General features: G+C 47.1%; 1 protein-coding gene across 1 annotated transcript in view; it reads left to right on the top strand.

The window, feature by feature from the left end:
• The window catches only part of GFRA2 (GDNF family receptor alpha 2), a 66,024-nt gene extending 50,089 nt beyond the window's left edge, over positions 1 to 15,935 (top strand). Inside the window, exons 4-9 of the mRNA XM_015811116.1 lie at positions 3,480 to 3,828; positions 8,633 to 8,730; positions 10,567 to 10,707; positions 12,612 to 12,790; positions 13,827 to 13,880; positions 14,898 to 15,935. Coding sequence (XP_015666602.1) covers positions 3,480 to 3,828; positions 8,633 to 8,730; positions 10,567 to 10,707; positions 12,612 to 12,790; positions 13,827 to 13,880; positions 14,898 to 15,026 — 950 coding nt within the window. The 3' untranslated portion in view covers positions 15,027 to 15,935. The remainder of the gene's footprint in view (positions 1 to 3,479; positions 3,829 to 8,632; positions 8,731 to 10,566; positions 10,708 to 12,611; positions 12,791 to 13,826; positions 13,881 to 14,897) is intronic.
• The last annotated feature ends 1,030 nt before the right edge of the window (positions 15,936 to 16,965 follow it).

Genomic DNA, 16,965 nt, shown 5'->3' on the forward strand with positions numbered 1-16,965 from the left:
GAATTTTAAATAGGGATAATTTTTAATGATTTTAATAATGTCACAGCTACAAATATTTGGTTTTAATTGGCTTTTATAGGGGAAATGTTGTGTGTGTTGTTTGTATTGTGTTATTTTAATATGCTGTGAGCCGCCCTGAGTCCCGTGGGGAGAAGGGCGGCATATAAATTATGAAAAATAAATAAAATAAATAAATAAACCTGTATTTTGGAAAGGCTTTAGAAGCTGGCAGTTGGAAGTTTAATAGGCACTTTTCCATCTTTGGGTTGTCATTGGCATGACACTTTTTTATTTATTTATGTAGTCCTTGGCATAATTTTAGTACAATTATTCTCTAATTTTGAAACGCTTGATGGTGCTTCAGGCTGGAACTGCTGCCGGTGGACAACCGCCTCTGTGGGGCTGGTGGCCCTGGGAGCATCTGTGGGAGTCTCTGGGTGGCAATTCTATGGACAGGACATCTGGCTTGGCGTTAGAAGACAGATCTGCAGAAGTCTGTTCCAAGGAATGCTAGCTTAGGTTCCAGTTGACAATAGATTTCTTTTTTCCATTTTGAATTAAATCACCATCCTTAAGCTATTTAGCTGGTGGAAAATAGGACCGGGGCCACACTGAGAAGCATTTAGCTGTTGGATTCTGGGCTTAACAAGAACATGTTTTCAGGAAGGGAGGATTGAGAATGTGGGAGGAAACAATGCTAAATGCTAATGGGGAGCGTCACTTTTCCAGCTGCATTGGGATGTAATAGATTAGCCAGGTTGGATCCAGAGATGTGGAAAGCCAGTTATTTACATCTCAGAAACTCCCAATGCAGAAAAAAGTGGAATGATTTTGTAATTCCTATGATTTGGAAACTATACTTCTGTTGGTGATAGTATTTTTAGTAACACAATCTCACTGCTGACCCACAATTGCTTTTGATCTATAACCTAGTTCACAAATATTATGACCAAATCCATTGTGTCACTAATTTGTTCTATTTGTCCGAAATGGTGTAGGGTTTCCTGCCTGAGCAGGGGGTTGGACTCACTGACCTCCAAGGTCCCTTCCAACGTTATTATTATATTATATTATTATACTTCATTTTGTTTGTCATTTTATTCAGTCCTCTTCTTAATATCCAAATAATTTTGAACCTGTTTTTGTTTTTTGAAATCCTAACTTCAGGTCTTACAAGCTCTTCTGCAACCACTCCATCAAAGTTTTGAAGACAGTCAGGTCTCAGGCTAAGCCTGCAGTTTAATGAGGGGGAAATACTTAAAAATAAAGAAGCATTCACTGGGAAATGACCTTCATCTAACTGAAGATCATATGCTATTGGTGTGTCTATTTGCCTTCATTCGTCATATTCTATTCTTATATTCTATTTCCTGTAGTCTAGCACAGCCTCTGCTTCTTGAGTTGGGGTTGGGGTGCTCTTTCTGTGGCTGGACCACTTTGGCTCTAGTCTTTGGATGCTTCTCGTGGCCCTTTGCAGGTTTTCTGAATCCTGGAGGTGCCCGGAAGTCACTTTACCATTTGAGACTGGACTAAATCAGTATTGAACAGATTGGAGTTAATTATAGTCAATATTTGGAAACTAAACCAATTTAAAATCATTGTGAAATGTCAGGTCCCAAGAACATGGAGATACTTACGAATAATTTTCTTTGTTGTTCTTCACCTATAGACAGAATCTAGCTGGATTAAAGCAATTATTTGCATAACTACGGATATTCTCTCAGAAATGCTAGGGAGGAGCCCCATTTTAACACTCTTCCTGCCTGCCAGACATTCCAAGCTCTGCTGTCTTTTTGCCCTCTGGTAAGCAGCCCCTCCCTCCTGGGAATCCATTCCACCACATCAAATGTCTTTTCCAGCTACATTTATTAACTCTTATTCAATACACCATCAAGATCTTTCTTTTTTAAATGTACTTTTATTACTAGGTCCAGCAGTTGTGAATCCATCTATTGGTGATGCGTTCTGTCTCACATTTTTCTATCTTACCTAGAAGTAGGTTGTGGTCTACTTTGTCAAATGCCTCACTGAAGATTAAGCTGACTATGTCCACAGCATTTAGCCACTTTTTCAGAAAAGGCAATAAAGTTTGTCTGGCAGGATCTGTTTTTAACAAACCCATGTTGGCTTCTAGTAATACCTTTGTTCATTTCTAGGCACTTGCAGATGTTTGATCATCTTTCCATTTTTCCAGGATTTTCACAGGTTTTGATGTCAGGCTTAAAGATCTGTAGTTTCCTAGATCCATTTCTCTCCCACCCACCCCCATTTTTTGAAGATAGGAACCCACATCAGCTCTTTTCCAGTTCTCTGGTATTTCTCTGATGCTTCAGGAGCTTTGAAAGATTTCAAGTCTACAACTCCTTCAGAATTCTGGGTTATGGTATATAACCCATGTGGTCTAAAGTGGATAGGCGTTTTCTTATCATATTGTTGCTTATTTTGACGTGGATTCCCATTCTGTCTCCTACCTACGATACTGTTTTTGATAGGTTGGATTATTTTTCCTTTTGTGTGAAGGCAGATGCAAATAATGAGTTGAGCAGTTCTGACAGCTCACGGCATATATCTTAATAAATTGTGATATTTTTCATTTATGTTTTCTGGAATAATAACTAATAAGTAATATAATTACACAATTAATAATTATAACTAATAAGAATTTCTTACTGTTCAAATTTTATTTTAGGCCTTTTTGAATATTTTGATGTATTTCTTTCCAAATCATTTGAGGGTTTTTTTAATAACCACCATGCATAATACAGTGCTCCTTCTTTGTTATGGCATTTCCAAAATTTATTGCTATATGATTTGGTAATTATTGACAGAATTATATCCCATCTGTTAAACATTTAATATCAATGTTATACTACAACTGCAACTTGTAGTAAATTCTATTACTGCGTCATATTTTAATAACAATGTGAGATCTAATTACCTGCTTGTCTGTCTGCTGTCTGTTAGGTTCTGTATAAATGTTGCAAATTCTATCATTATTCTCAGAATTTCTCCTTTTTCAGGGCTGTTGTAACTTCGGTCATCGAACAAGTGGCCGTAAGTTGAGGACTACCTGTGTCCTCCCAGTCTCCCTGACCCATCAGAGCAGGGAGGCAGGGGCTCTTGGGGGTCCCCTCCCTTGAGGAGGAACGGGAGCTCCCCCTGTCCCGCTGCATTTGGGTCTCAAGCCCCGGCTGCCAGCTTCGACTGCTCAGCCAGACCAATAAAACTTCAGTTTTTTTCACATATCAAGACCTTTTTATTTTTTTTCCATAATTCATTGTCATGGTTGTGAAATGTGTCTGATAGGAAGTAATGAAGTCCGGGGTTTGGGTGGCCTGATCCAGGCAGGATCACCTTCATGAGGGGGACACAAAGCCCTCCTCGCCCCCAAGACCTCTACTGGCTAGAGAAGATTCATCTGTCTGTCCGGGCACTCGTCCCAGCTTGCCCCTCCCCTGACTCTCCTCCTTCCCCAGCAGGGACCGACTCCGCGGTCGCCTCCAGGAGCAACCCCTGCCTGGACGCAGCCAAGGCCTGCAACCTGAACGACAACTGCCAGAAGCTCCGCTCCGCCTACATCTCCACCTGCAACAAACAGGTCTCGGCCACCGAGCACTGCAGCCGGCATAAGTGCCACAAAGCCCTGCGCCATTTTTTTGACCAGGTGCCCAGCACATACAGCTACCGGCTGCTTTTCTGCTCCTGCAAGGACCAGGCCTGTGCAGAACGCCGCCGGCAGACCATCGTCCCCGACTGCTCCTACCAGGAGAGAGAGACGCCCAACTGCCTGGCTCTGCGGAGCCGGTGTCGAGCGGAGCCATTCTGCCGGTAAGGCCTGCTAGGTTCTCGGGGGGGGGATGCAGGCGGGGCACCCCTCTGGCTCCTTAGGGGGCTTTAACAGGTTGAGGCATTTGCTGTGAGGGACCCTCTCCTTACACCCCTCCCCGAACTTGAGAAATTGACCTCTCATCCCACCCTGGTAGAGGATGCTCTGGCTGAGGGTTATCTCCTGGCTTTGAAGGGGCCACAGCAGACCCCTGGTTGGTTTTCCAGGACAGATTTATTTCTTGCTTTCTGATTGTCTGGGTTGGGAACCCTCTAAATCAATAAAGAAATGAACTTGCTCTGCAGAGAGACAGGGCAGGGCTGGGGGCAGCGGATGGAATCCAGTTTTGGTAATTTGCTGGTTGCTAATTCCGTACAGTCCAGGGAGGCTACCTAATTAAATCAACCACTAGTTTTAGCAGTAATTATCATATTATCCCTTCCAAATGAGATATATCAAAATAATTGTCAGGATGCCAAGCAGTGTATCTTTTTTTTAAAGCACAATATTTCAACAAAGATAAAAAAGCAACAAATCACAGCAGTGCCAATAAGACAGAAATTCTCAAAGTTGGTGAGACCAGGAACCGGTAATACTACAAGCTGGGTTGAGCTTTCTTATCCTCTTAAATCAGTGATGGCAAACCTTTTAGAGACCGAGTGCCCAAACTGCAACCCCAAACCCACTTATGCATTGTCAGGTGCCGGGTGGGCATGGTCCATTGGCTGGGTGTGGCCAATTGGGTGGGTGTGGCCCATTGGGTGGGCGTGGCTGCTGTGGTAACGGCAGACTAAAAAGTTCAACCAATCAATTCCAACTTTGCAAGATCTTTTTTTTCCCGCGAGAAGTTGAAATTGACTGATTGATTGAACCTTTTTTTTTGCACACGGCGGCGGAGGCCTAAAATGAAAAGGTTTTATAAAACCCAGCTGAAGGCCTAGGACTGGGGCGATGGCGCATGTGCCCACAGAGAGGGCTCTGAGTGCCACCTCTGGCACCCGTGCCATAGGTTCGCCACCACTGTCTTAAATCATACATTCATAAAGAATAAAATAATATTTATTTGGTCAATGACCAGCAAAACTTAAAACAGTGAAGCAAATAGATAGACTAAAATACTAACAACTAGCAAAATAAATCACATGGTAATATAGTGTTCGTTCCTTTATTACTATATTAATACATTTCTCACCTGGGTATTATAAATTTAAAACATAATTAGATAAGAAAATAAAAACCAATGCTTTAGTAGTTAAGATATATGAAACCCAAAGAAATCTTTAAAGCAAAGGTGATTATGCCTTAGCCAGTTTTGTCAAATAAAGATTAAACCTTTATTTGATTCTATGTCAGCTGCTTCAAACAACCGCTTCAAGTGGCTTCCAGTTGCTTTCAGGACTGCCGCTGTGCTGTGCTCTTTGTGTGTGTGTGTGTGTGTGTGTGTTGCTTCCAAGGCTACCGGGTCTGAGAATGAGGCTATGGGGACCAGTTAGCCTCACTAGGTCCGGCTGAAACTGGCTTCCTCACTCCTGATGGCTCTTTACCAAGGGACTGGCCGACTATCTAAGGAAGCCTTTACTACCAGTAGTTATGCTGAGCTCCTGACAGAAGTCCCTCCAGGCAAGCTCCATTGGGCGGTGCTAATTTCCCTTTCTCGGAGCAAGACTCCACCCGGGGTTGAGTGCCAGACAACTAACCTGGTCTCTTCCTTTGGTAGAGTTAGTGGCTGAGAAGATCAGGGAAATGCGATAGGCAGAGTGACCGGGCTTTTGGCAAAACCGCCTCTCGCCTCCGCCCATTTACTGCTAGCGTTCCTGCCCGGCTGGTCCTCCCCCACCCATTCTCCCTGGCCAGTGGCCCTTTGCCCTCCACCCCGAGCCCTTTGGCCGGCCCTTTTGCTGAGGCACCCTTCGTCCCAGGCTTTTGGCCTAGACCCGGCTAGGAGCCAGATGGTCTGGCTGAAAGGCTGCTCCCAGAGTGCTGATTGAGGGCCCCAGCCTGCCCCCCTGGGCCCTGAGGGTCAGCACATGTGCCTGAGCTTTGGAGAGAGGATTAAGGGGGTGTTTGTCGGGTTTGCAAATGAAACAAAGCTGACCGCTCTAGATGAAAGCGAGATTATTAAAAAAAGAACTAAGACTTGTAGGAGGGAGAAATGTAAGGTACCCCGCCTGGGCAGGAAAAATGAAAGGCACAGGTGTTGGATCTGGCAAAGACAGCAGAGGAGGTTCTTGGTTAATGACCACTTATTCAGGGATCGTTTGAACTTATGACAGCAATAAACAAGTGGTACTTACAACTGGTCTCAAAGTTTTGGCCATCCTAGGGCCCCGCAGTCAAACAATCGTGAGTTGTGACTGAAAACAGCCTGGATTTCTGACCATCGCAGCGTTTTGCAGTCACCAATTGCGATTTGTGACTTTCCCTGCCAGCTTCCCACAAACAAAGTCAATGGGGAAGTAAGCAGGAAGACAGACATTGCGGTCAGGTGAGATCCTCACTGAGCAACCCACAGTGATCCACTTAATGATAGGAACAGAGACTGCTGGAACAATTGTGGCTAAGTGGCCTGGTCACATGAAGTCAGCCTTTTTGACTGCATCTCTTAGCAGTGGAAATTCCAGTCCCAGTTACTGTCACTGAGGATTGAAAGAAACTCTTTCCTACCAGCTGTCAGCTAGTGAAACTGGCTGCTTCTTGAGATGATCAAATCTTCTTGGTTGGAGAATCCAGATGATCCTCTGCTCTAGCTTGGATGAGACCCCCAAAGCAGAGGTCCCCAACCCCCAGTCCGTGGACCAGTACCGGGCCACGGCACGCCAACAACTGGTCTGCACAAACAAGCAAAGCCCCATCCGTGGGATGCAGGAGCACACAAAACCGTCTCCGGTCTGTGGAAAAACCTTTCCATGGAACTGGTCCCTGGTGCCCAAAAGGTTGTGGACCTCTGCCCCAAAGGACCGTCAAGCCGAAAGAGTCCAAGGTTGCAATGAAATCTCAGGCTAAACCTGCCTAAGGCCTCCAGCTAGCCCTGGTGAAGTTTTCCTTCCAGGTCCTTTATTTTTTTGAACAGTTTGCCCATTTTCAATCCTAGAGCACGCATAGAATAATACTTAATCTGCCTTGAATCCTCCCATACATCCCATGACTCAGTTTCTCAGACTTCCACAGTTGCCCTTCTGAGCAAGGATGGCTTTTCCTCCCTTGATTGCAAGAGCTAATGGAGTCTCCCTCCATTTTCTGCTTAGATTCTGCAATCCAGGCAACGTTGCATCCCCATCTTAGCCCAATGTGGGGTGATTTTCGTGTGTGTGTTTGTGTTTGCATATGTGTCTTCCTGCAGATGAAGCTTTGCAAACTTGTGCTCCTTGCACAATGAACAGAGCGGCTTCTAAGGTCTGAGGCAAAGTAGGTGGTTTAAATCCTCAAAGGCCAAGAGTCTTTCATCAAAGAGGAAAACGTGCCTATTTACTTTTGGTATCCTTCACGAGGGAGTTCCCTTGATCGGTTTTTATTCATGTCTTTTTCAGATTAGTTCACGAAATGAATGCAGCCAACCTCGGCTCCTCTTTTCCGCTCCCCTTTGTCCTTGCTGGTCTCTGTCCCGTGTTCTGGAGTGCTTGCCAGCTGCCTTTAAGGCTCCCCTTTTCCTCTGCCCCCTCTGCCCCCTCCACGGCTCTGAGAGAGTCGCAGAGAGTGATGCGCCTGGCAGCCAAAGGTTTGCATTTGTGGGGCCCAGTGAAAAAGCAACACATGGCTTGGACAGGATGAAAAGGCCTTGGAGGGCAGGGCCATCAGGCTGGTCATTTTGGAGGTCCTTGCGATTCGGAACTCCCCCACATCACTGCTTGTATTTAACTACCTGCCTGTCAAATTAAATGGATAGGTGTCCTGCATCGGATTATATAATTGGTAACAGAGGATTCCTCATCCCATCTGGAATCTTGTTGATTTATTCCATATATCCTTTAGTTTGTGATGGTCTGTGGTTTTAAGCAAATAATCATTTATAATTTAATCCATCTTCCTGTAGGAAACTTGGCAAAATACTCTGTTTTGGAACTCAGGCACGAGGGCAAACAAACAATTCAACATAACATCTAGAGTTCTCCAAAGTCAGGACTTGACACATGTTTTTTATAAAAATTCAGGCTCATACCTCTTTGCATACATGTTGTTACAGTTCCTGTGCTGCTACCTCATGCAAACTGGGCTCTCTTTTAACCCAGAAAATGCCTCCTGGGTCTCCCAATGCCAGCCAGAGGTGGCCTTCATGGCATTCCAGAAGCACATTTCATTCCCACCCCAGAATTTTGGTGGAAGATCAATTCATTTAGATGCCTCTGAGGGAGGTACAAACGTTGCCTTGCAGAACACAGGCAACCTCGGTTGTCTGTTTTCATGTATTGTGCATTTGTGGGTTCTCTTGGTGAGCTGGTCTGTGCAGGGGGCTAATGGTGGTAATTGTCGTGATTGTTAGGAAGTGGTCAGCATGACATCATGGAGTGCTGTTACCTTCCTACCAAAGTGGTACCTATTTATCTACTCCCATTTGCATGCTTTTAGATTGCTAGGTTGGCAGGAGCTGGCATGAGGACGGGAGCTCACCCTGTCGCATGGAGCTCAGGTCTTGAACCTTGGCGGCCAACTTTCCAGCCGAGAAGTGGAAAGAAGGAAATAGGATTTCAAAGGTGTAACAAAGCGGTGGGAATTTTCCAACTTCCTCCTTTTGCTCAGAACGTGAGGCCAGGAGCAGATGCTGTCGGTGCTCCCTTTTCGGTAATTCTAACTGACTCTTCTAACTGGCAGGTCAAGACTGGCAGATTTCCATGCCAACTGCCAAACCTTCACCAGCTGCTCCAGGGGCAACTACCAGGCGTGCCTGGATGCCTACGCTGGCCTGATAGGTAAGTCTTACAGACCAGGAGAGGGTCAAATAAGGAGGTTACTACTGTACTCATTCTTGGGTCCAGCCAATCTGGACAATTTTCATCCCATCACCAATCTTCAGACTGGGATACAACGCTGGGAGGGCCACCCTGGTGTCTGGAGCCTATGAATGTCTGGATAGGGAAGGTCAGCTTGCAGTTCATCCTTGCCAAGACTGAGAGGCATGGGTCTTGGCTCCCTTTATCCAGGAGTTGGGGGAGTGTCCATCTTTGGCTCTGAATGAGGTGGCAGACAGTAGTTCTGGCCAGGGTCTTTGCCCAGCTGCCCCTCGTGCCCCAGAGGTGCCCATTCCTGGACCCAGAATTTTTGCTCTTGGTAACTCACGCCTTGGTCAACTCCTGATTGGGCTATTGCCACACATTCTGCGTAGGGCTGCCCTTGAATACCACCTAGAAGACGCTTCAGTCGGCAGACCGCAGCAGCAGCAGCCCAGTTAGGCTCCGCTCGCTGCGCCCAGGTGACTTTGCAAACTGCACTGGCTCCCAACAGGGTCCTGGGTGCAGTTCAAGGCACTGCTGATCACTGAAGGTCAACCCTGCATGGGGGGGAACTGGACTGCTTGCGGGAGCGCCTTGGCCCAAGAACGTCTGCCTGCCCCATACGCTCCCATGGGGAGAGTGTGCTCCCGGGCCCCTCTTTTAAACTTTGCCCTAGAAAGTGTGTGCTCTGGAATGATCCTCCCATCAGACAACAGTTCCCAATTTTTCTGCCTTTTGGAAGGCGGCTAAGACCTGGCAGGAAGGGGCCACTTGACTGGAGCTCTCTTTGGGTAGTTTAATTATAATATTGGTTGCCATTCTATATTTTATAGGTTTGTGGGGGGGTTGCAGTTGGTCTTGTCTGGAACCTCATTCGCAAAAGCCACAACAGCCTTCCTCTCTCTGCTTCTCTTGCGTTGCCTTCCCTCGATTGTGGGTTCGGGGTCCTCTCTGTTACGGGGAGGAGTCTGAAACAAAGCAAGGGGTTCTTCCTTCTCCCCATTGCTGGCCAGCATCTCTCGGAGCCCCCCACTTTTCTGGCCTCTTTTACTGGCCGAGTCATCCGAGGCCTCTCGGGTGCATTTGGCTTCCCTTGTCTGCAGAAGGCCCGATGGGGCTCAGCCTCTCTCTCCAGGTGCCTCCTGATTCACCCCCTTGGTGGTTATGTCCAGCTTAAATATCCTGTCAGGGTCCCTTTTATTTTCCCTCCCTTCTCCTCCTTCTCTTTGACAAGTGTTTATTGCAGTCTTTCACCAGCACAAAAAGATATAAACAGAAAACTAAGAAAACAGTAATACTGAAGTATGAATTAAAAGCTATGAATTAAAATAAATTATGTGAACATTGGAATCATATATAATGTATGCTATAATGCCGTCTGCTTCTAAAATAAAATTCTTGTTCTACATCTCTAAAAATAGAGATGTTAGTAAGATAAACGTGTAGCCACATTATTTAAAGTGAAAAGGAGCAGGAGGAGAATAGGAATTATAAAATTGATGTATTGCTTACCTTTCCTTAATTTATCCACATTTTATCTAAAAGTGAATTTAGCAACCACATGTTCTTTGGGGATTTTCAGTAGAGATACTGAGCTTGTGGTTCGCCTGAGTGGCTGAGTGGCAAGGAAGAGAGGGTGGTGTGGCAAAAGGAGGGTCCGGAAGACTCGGGGGGGGGGCTGAGCTGGGTGCAGATAGCGTCCCTGTGCAGGGGATCGTCCCGGAAGACCCTTACTCCATAGCTCAAATCGAAAGCTCCCTTCGGAGGCTTGGGAGACTGGATGCCCTGGAGACCCTCATTCCTCCTTTGCAACAGGTTTGGACCTGACCCCCAACTATGTGGATGCAAGCTTCAGCAGCCCGATGGTCTCCCTGTGGTGCTCCTGCCGAGGGAGTGGCAACATGGAGGAGGAATGTGAGAAATTCCTGAAGGACTTCACCGAAAACGCTTGTCTCCGTAAGCCTCCCATGGATTCTGGGGCCCATCCGAAGCAGGGCTTCCTCCAGGCCCTTTCCTGGTGGGAGGGGTGTGTGGGTGTCCATCCTTTGTGCCCTGCTGGAGAGCCATTCCTGGCCTTTCTGTGGGTCAGCCAAGTTTCCAGAGAGAGAGGAGGGGTTTAGCTGTTCTTCTGCCTTAATCCCAGTTTTAAGCCCTCTCCCAAGGCGTTTGTGAGGAGAGGCGGTCTCATCTTGACCTGCTGCCCATTCCAGGCTTGGATCTTAATCAGAGCTTTAAGATTTTTTATGTTTTACTATAAAAAAATCTCTCTGCTAATCTAGAATTCAGAGAGTCAGTTCTGGTGAAGGCAGCAGGCTAGAGGGTGGGAGTTGGTGAGTTCTAATCCCACTTTAGGCAGAAAGCCAGCTGGGTGGCCCTGGGCCAGTCATTTTCTCCCAGTCCTGGAAAGGAGGCAATGGCAATGCACTTCTGGAAACTGCAGGGACCTGCACTCATATATTCATACAATTACAGAGTTGGAAGGGACCTTGGAGGTCTTCTAGACCCGCCCCCTGCTCAAGCAGGGGACCCTATACCATTCTGGACAAGTGGCTGTCCTATCTTTTCTGGAAGACCTCCAGTGATGGAGCACCCACAACTCTGGGAGGCTGTCCCACTCGTAGTTCTTCATCTCAGGAAATTCCTCCAGGCTGGATCTCTGCTCGTCCACTAGACTTGTCCAGGCAGTCTCTGAGAATCAGACATGAAGATAAACAGAGTTTGCCCTACGCAAAGCCAGGTCGGGGAGGGCTAAAATTCTCCCTCTTGGAGTTAATGGGCTGAGTTTGCACAGCTGATTAACACATCTCCTCTCTGTGCAACAATGAAATCTAGGGGAGGAAGGAGCCCTCCTGCCTGCTCTGCCACTGTTGCAAGAAGCAGAGAAGAGAGTGGCAGAGCTGGGGTTGTCTTGTCATGAGAGGAGGGGAGAGGGGGGGNGTCAGCCAGACAGTGTCGGCTGGCGACCCCCAGGGCAAGGGCCTTCTCTGTCGGAGCACCCACCCTCTGGAACGAGCTGCCCCCAGAGATCCGGGTGATTCCGGATCTCCCCTCCTTCCACCGCGCCCTTAAGACCTGGTTGTTTCAGCGGGCAGGACTGGCCTAGGGGTATTTTAAATTGGTTTAAGCCAAATTTTAGTAGAAGCGGCCGATTTAAATATTTATTTTTAATGATTTTTTAAAACTTTGTATTGTATTGTATTAAACTGTTTTTAACTGGCTGTAAGCCGCCCTGAGTCCTACGGGAGAAGGGTGGGGTATAAATATAATAAAATGAAAATGAAATGAAATTCCTGGCCTTTCAAAACAGGCAGATGCTTGCCTGCATTAAACGCCCTGGGAAGCTCAGCGTGACCTGGCTGGAGTGGGGGTAGCCTGATTCCCCCACCCCACCCCACAGATGGCCAGTGTTGCTGGTGCTTTGCAAGAGAAGGCAGGAGAGCTGCTTCTGCTTGTTTAAAAATAGGCTGACAAGCCAGAGGAGCCTGGGACATTAGGTCCTAAGGATGGAACCGGTTCCTGGGGTTGTCGGTTCCCTGCCTATTCCCAGCTGTCCCTGGGCTTCTGTTCTTTGGGGGGGGGGCTTGGCACATTCATTGAACGGGCAAAACTGCTCTTGATGCCTGAGGAAGACACACAACTCTGTTCCCCGGTGCCCACTGCAGGGGGGAATGGCCTTCAGGGGATCCTGGGCCTGGGCCAGGGGTGGGCTGAGCACATTGGCAGCAAGTGGCGCTAGCGGCAGAGAAAACAAGGCCCGGTCCAGTTTGCCAAAGGGTGGGGGAGGCCCCTCTAAGAAGAGTTCTTTCATAACTCTTTCTTTTCCTTCCTTCCTTCCTCCTCCTCCTCCTCCTTTTCCTCAGGAAATGCGATTCAGGCCTTTGGCAATGGCAGTGGCCTGACCTTCTTCCCCAAGGCCCTCCCACCACCACTCCCCACCCTGCCTCCCTCAGCAGGAAGGGCTCCGTCTTTGCCCTACAACGTAAATGACAGCAGCCTTGGCAATAACACGGGCGTGAGCACCACATGCGCCTCCGCCGAGGTAAGACGTTACAAGTTCGCCCTGAGGTCTATGCAATAATTCATGGAAGGCGCAGGAAATTTTACTCAGAACAATGTGGGTTTGTAATGCCAACTTCCATGGCCTAGACATAAATCTTATTCCAGGTGTTTGTGATGAATTTATGTGAAGATCTTATTCAAAAACAGATGAAGGATGGGAGACTGTTCCTTTTTTGTGAGCTGGAAGGAGAACAACGCAAGTCTACACGTGACGTGATAGGAGCAGGAGATAGGCAATGGACTTAGTGGGGTCTCCTTCACTGACTGTACTGCTGTTTAAATGTTGGTTTAGGAGGGGGATTAGGCTGGGTCTGAATCTGGTGCCTGGGGAGAAAAGTGATTTAGTTTTATCCTGTTTTTATTGCTTCTTGTGCACCATCCAGAATCATTGTATGAGATGGGTACCCAGAGAGGTTCTCTAAATAAGTAAAGAAATAAATTGATAGGAAGTTTATTGATTTATTTATTAATCAGATTCATAAGGCCACCCAACTCATACAATGTGACTGTGGGTGATGTACAACAAACAAAACAAAGTATCCCCGTACACATTAAAACATATACAATACAAATGAAGGAGAATATTTGTAGAACTGGCTGTGCAATTGTGGAGTGTCTGAGATCTGGGGATTGTTGCTGTTATAAGTAGCAACAATACAGATAGTCCTCAACTTATAAATTTTCATTTAAAAACTATTCAAAGTTATGATAGCCTCGGAAAAGTTATGATCTGTGCTTGCACTTACAACTGTTGCACCAGCCCTGTGATCACATGATTGCAATTCTGAGGCATGGCAACTGGCTTGCAAGCACAAAGATTTATGACAGAAATTCTGCTCCCATTTCTGGATGTAAGTTGAAGACTACCTGTGTTAGTACCCTTTGGCACATTAGGATGTCAGAATAAGCTTTGTGATCTTCTTTTTCCACCAACTATAATTGAGGACTATTTCCGGAGAGAAGGAACTCTCTCACTTGGGCTCCTCCTAAATGTAGGTCTTCTTCTGTCTCCACAGGAAAGTGGAGCAAAGATTAACCAGTCCAAAGATCAGAGTCTTTGCTTCTCAGAGGTAAGTGGCAGATGTCTATGAAAACCGATGCCAGATCCCTATAACATCTTTGACTAGCATTGTTTAGGTGAGGACTCCCAAATGCAATGAAAAAGAGAGGCACAACCGAGAATGGACCTTGCCTGATCGTCCACTGTAAGAGCATGCCAGATGCCCTCAGCTCTTGGCCATATCCAGGTCATTACTTAATAGAACTCTAAAGTATAATGGCTTCAGCAAATCACATCCTGAGCATGACCTCCACACAATATCTCCTCCATCTTTGTAAAAGGCCAAGTTATGTTCTTCTGCTGGTTGCACGGTGGCAGCGTTAGACACTTTCATCTAGTAGATTCTGATTGGTAGATTCTGACTAGTAGAAACTGCTTCTGCTCCTTTGTTTCCTGGGGCTCTTTTAGCAGGTGACCCTGCCAGAAATTAAACCTGGCTCCAGATACATGAAAGCATCTGCATGTCTCTAGGTATCTTGCACCTACAAGCCCAACCCATCTCATAGAGTTGTTGTTGTGGGGAAAATAAGAGCAGGAAGGGGCATTAGCAAAAGATGCAAAAGACCAGGTCCATTTCTGAAAGTTCAATTTAACTGTGCATAGGAATCGTCTCAATTAACAGTCAGCACATGGTTAGAGTCAGATAAGGTCAAGGGCATTCAAAGGGGGTTGAACCTACTTTGCTTGTGGCTATGTAGGGATTCTAGGCTGATCCCCCCCCCCTTTTACTCTGTCCCCAGGTTCTGCCATTCCTTCTACAATATTTGCAAATCTTGAATTATTTATACAAATAATAATGGCAATAATAAACAAACAAATGGTCTTTCCTAAAAGGTGGGAGAATGGCAGAGCAGAGGATGCTCTGTGAATTCATGGTTCAGGTTAGTTTTGAAGCAGGGATACTCCCCCTCCCTCCCATGCCAGGATTGCACAAAGGCATGAATGCCAGTCCAACCTCTGAAGGGCATAATCTCCATTGCTGAAAGAAAGCTGGTCCTGGGGCTGAAGCTAGTTTTTTATCTTGCAGAAATCACTGACCACAGCTCTCATGCCAGAGCAGAAGACTTTTGTGGACACCAGGGGATCAGGCAGCCAACTTTCCTTCACAGGAACCGTCTCTGCTCTCCTCTTCTTCCTTGTGAAAATGACCGTATAGGAGGAACCTGGAATAAGACTTGCTGGGAGACGGGGTGGAGATGGCCGTGCAAACTCCCCTCCACCTCTAGGCCGTCCAGAACTCTCCCTCAGCCGTTGCCTTCTGGAGAGCTGCTCCCAAGGAGGCACCACAGCTCTTGCAGAGGCCTCTGTGAGACACGTCTTCATTGTGTAAGCATTGCCATGATGAGTGTGGAGGCCCTTAGTAGAGACATCTGGCCTGGGAATCCAGGCTCATTTCTTTCCAAGGATCCCAAACATGGGCTGAAGTCCCACCAGTTTACCACCAGTGCTTAAAAGGGATCCAAGGAATTAGCTAGACAATTCAGAGGAGCTGGAGGGCTTGCCTCACACTGCCCGGCTTTTGCTCTGCAGGATGAAGGCAGCCATTCCCCATCCCCAAGTCACCACCCAAATCATTTTTGCTGCTTGAAAATGTTCTAAAACAGGTTTGATTTCCGTTAAACTCAGAGGATTCTCAGAAGCGTCTGAACTTCATCTTAGGAGAGTGGAAAGTGAGTGAAATGCTTACAAAGCTGGTAGCCTCCCTTAGGCAGAAGCCTTGAAGGGGTTGGACTGGCTGGCTGGAGTGCGTACAGAGCTGTGCCTCATGGAACAAGGAATACGACCACAGGTCCGGTGGAGTTTCTTGTTCTGCTGATTCTTCTGATTCTCCTGTCCATCTCTTCATCCTTCGTCCTGCCGTCTCGGGTGGAAGCATCCAGATAGGCCAGCATTAATCCCACCAGACATATATATTGATGTTTTCTCCTGCTTCCTTTCATGTTGTTTTTTCAAGTCTAAAAATAAGAACAAAAGATGAAATATGAATATTATAAAGTTTAGTTTTCTAAAGCATAACTACAGCAGGGAGCCCTGAGCAGCCCTGTGGCCAGTGCAGGATTGGTTGACCGGAGAGCAGGGGAGCAGTTTGCAGATAACTCAATAAACGCTTATTGAGAAACCAACCAGTGTCCCGTGATGGTCACTGGCCCTCCGGGCAGAGCGGATGTCCCAGCCGCAGGCAGCATCCTCGGTGGGCAACAGCAGAGACAGTGGGGCTGGGCCAGGCCGGGCCGGGGGTGGTGGTGGCTGAGCTGGGAGAGTCTTCCCTGGTGACCAAATTGTTTTCAGCCTTTTTTTGTCCTGCACAATTAGTCTGCCACGGGCAGCCCTCCTACCCCAAAGAGGAGCTCTTTGGAAATCCCCAGCCTCCGTTCACGTTCGCCTTTTGAAATCTAACCTCCTCCAGGCTAGGAAATCCGACCAAGGAGAGGAGAGGAGCCCGAAGAGCAGGCTCTGATCTGCTCTCCTTGATTGCAGTGAAGTGGGCGAGGGGAAGGGCTGGCTTGTGGGGAGGAGCCCGGTTTGCCCCATCGGCCCCACCAGTCTGTTCAATGCGCTTAAGCAGCCAGTCCTAGGAACCTGTCCTCTCGCCAAAGACTAGGGAAACCTCCCTGGTCAAAACAGGAAAAGAAATTCCCAGCCATCCAAATGGCAAAGACCCTCTTTGGGAGAAAGGAAACGGCCGTCTTTTTCTTAGCTCTTGTTTTTTCCATCATGGGTCGTCGGCCACTTAGGGCCAGTCCCAGCTGCTTTGCCACTGGAGAGCTTTGCTAGAAGGTGACCACAGCCCTAAGGATGGAAGTGGGCTTGGGATTGGTTTAGTAATCAGATTTATTTAGCTCCACATACACACCCCTGAGCTCACCAAAAGTGACTGCAATGTCCTGAATGTGTACTAGAAATACCCGAAACCTGCACGGCTGTGCAGTTCACTGGTTAGGCCCCTTCGAGACATTTTGACCCCATTATCAGTTTCTGCAGTCTCGCCCTCGGATCTATTTTGTGTTAGCAGTGGACATACTCGGCTGTCTCCGGAATGTGCAGCAGGGCCCACATTTCAGGTAAGCAGCAGCTGATGCTGTGACTGAGTTTAG

This window comes from Protobothrops mucrosquamatus, unplaced genomic scaffold (assembly GCF_001527695.2).
Source record: "Protobothrops mucrosquamatus isolate PMUCROS unplaced genomic scaffold, P.Mucros_1.0 scaffold31, whole genome shotgun sequence".
Classification (NCBI taxonomy): Eukaryota; Metazoa; Chordata; class Lepidosauria; order Squamata; family Viperidae; genus Protobothrops; species Protobothrops mucrosquamatus.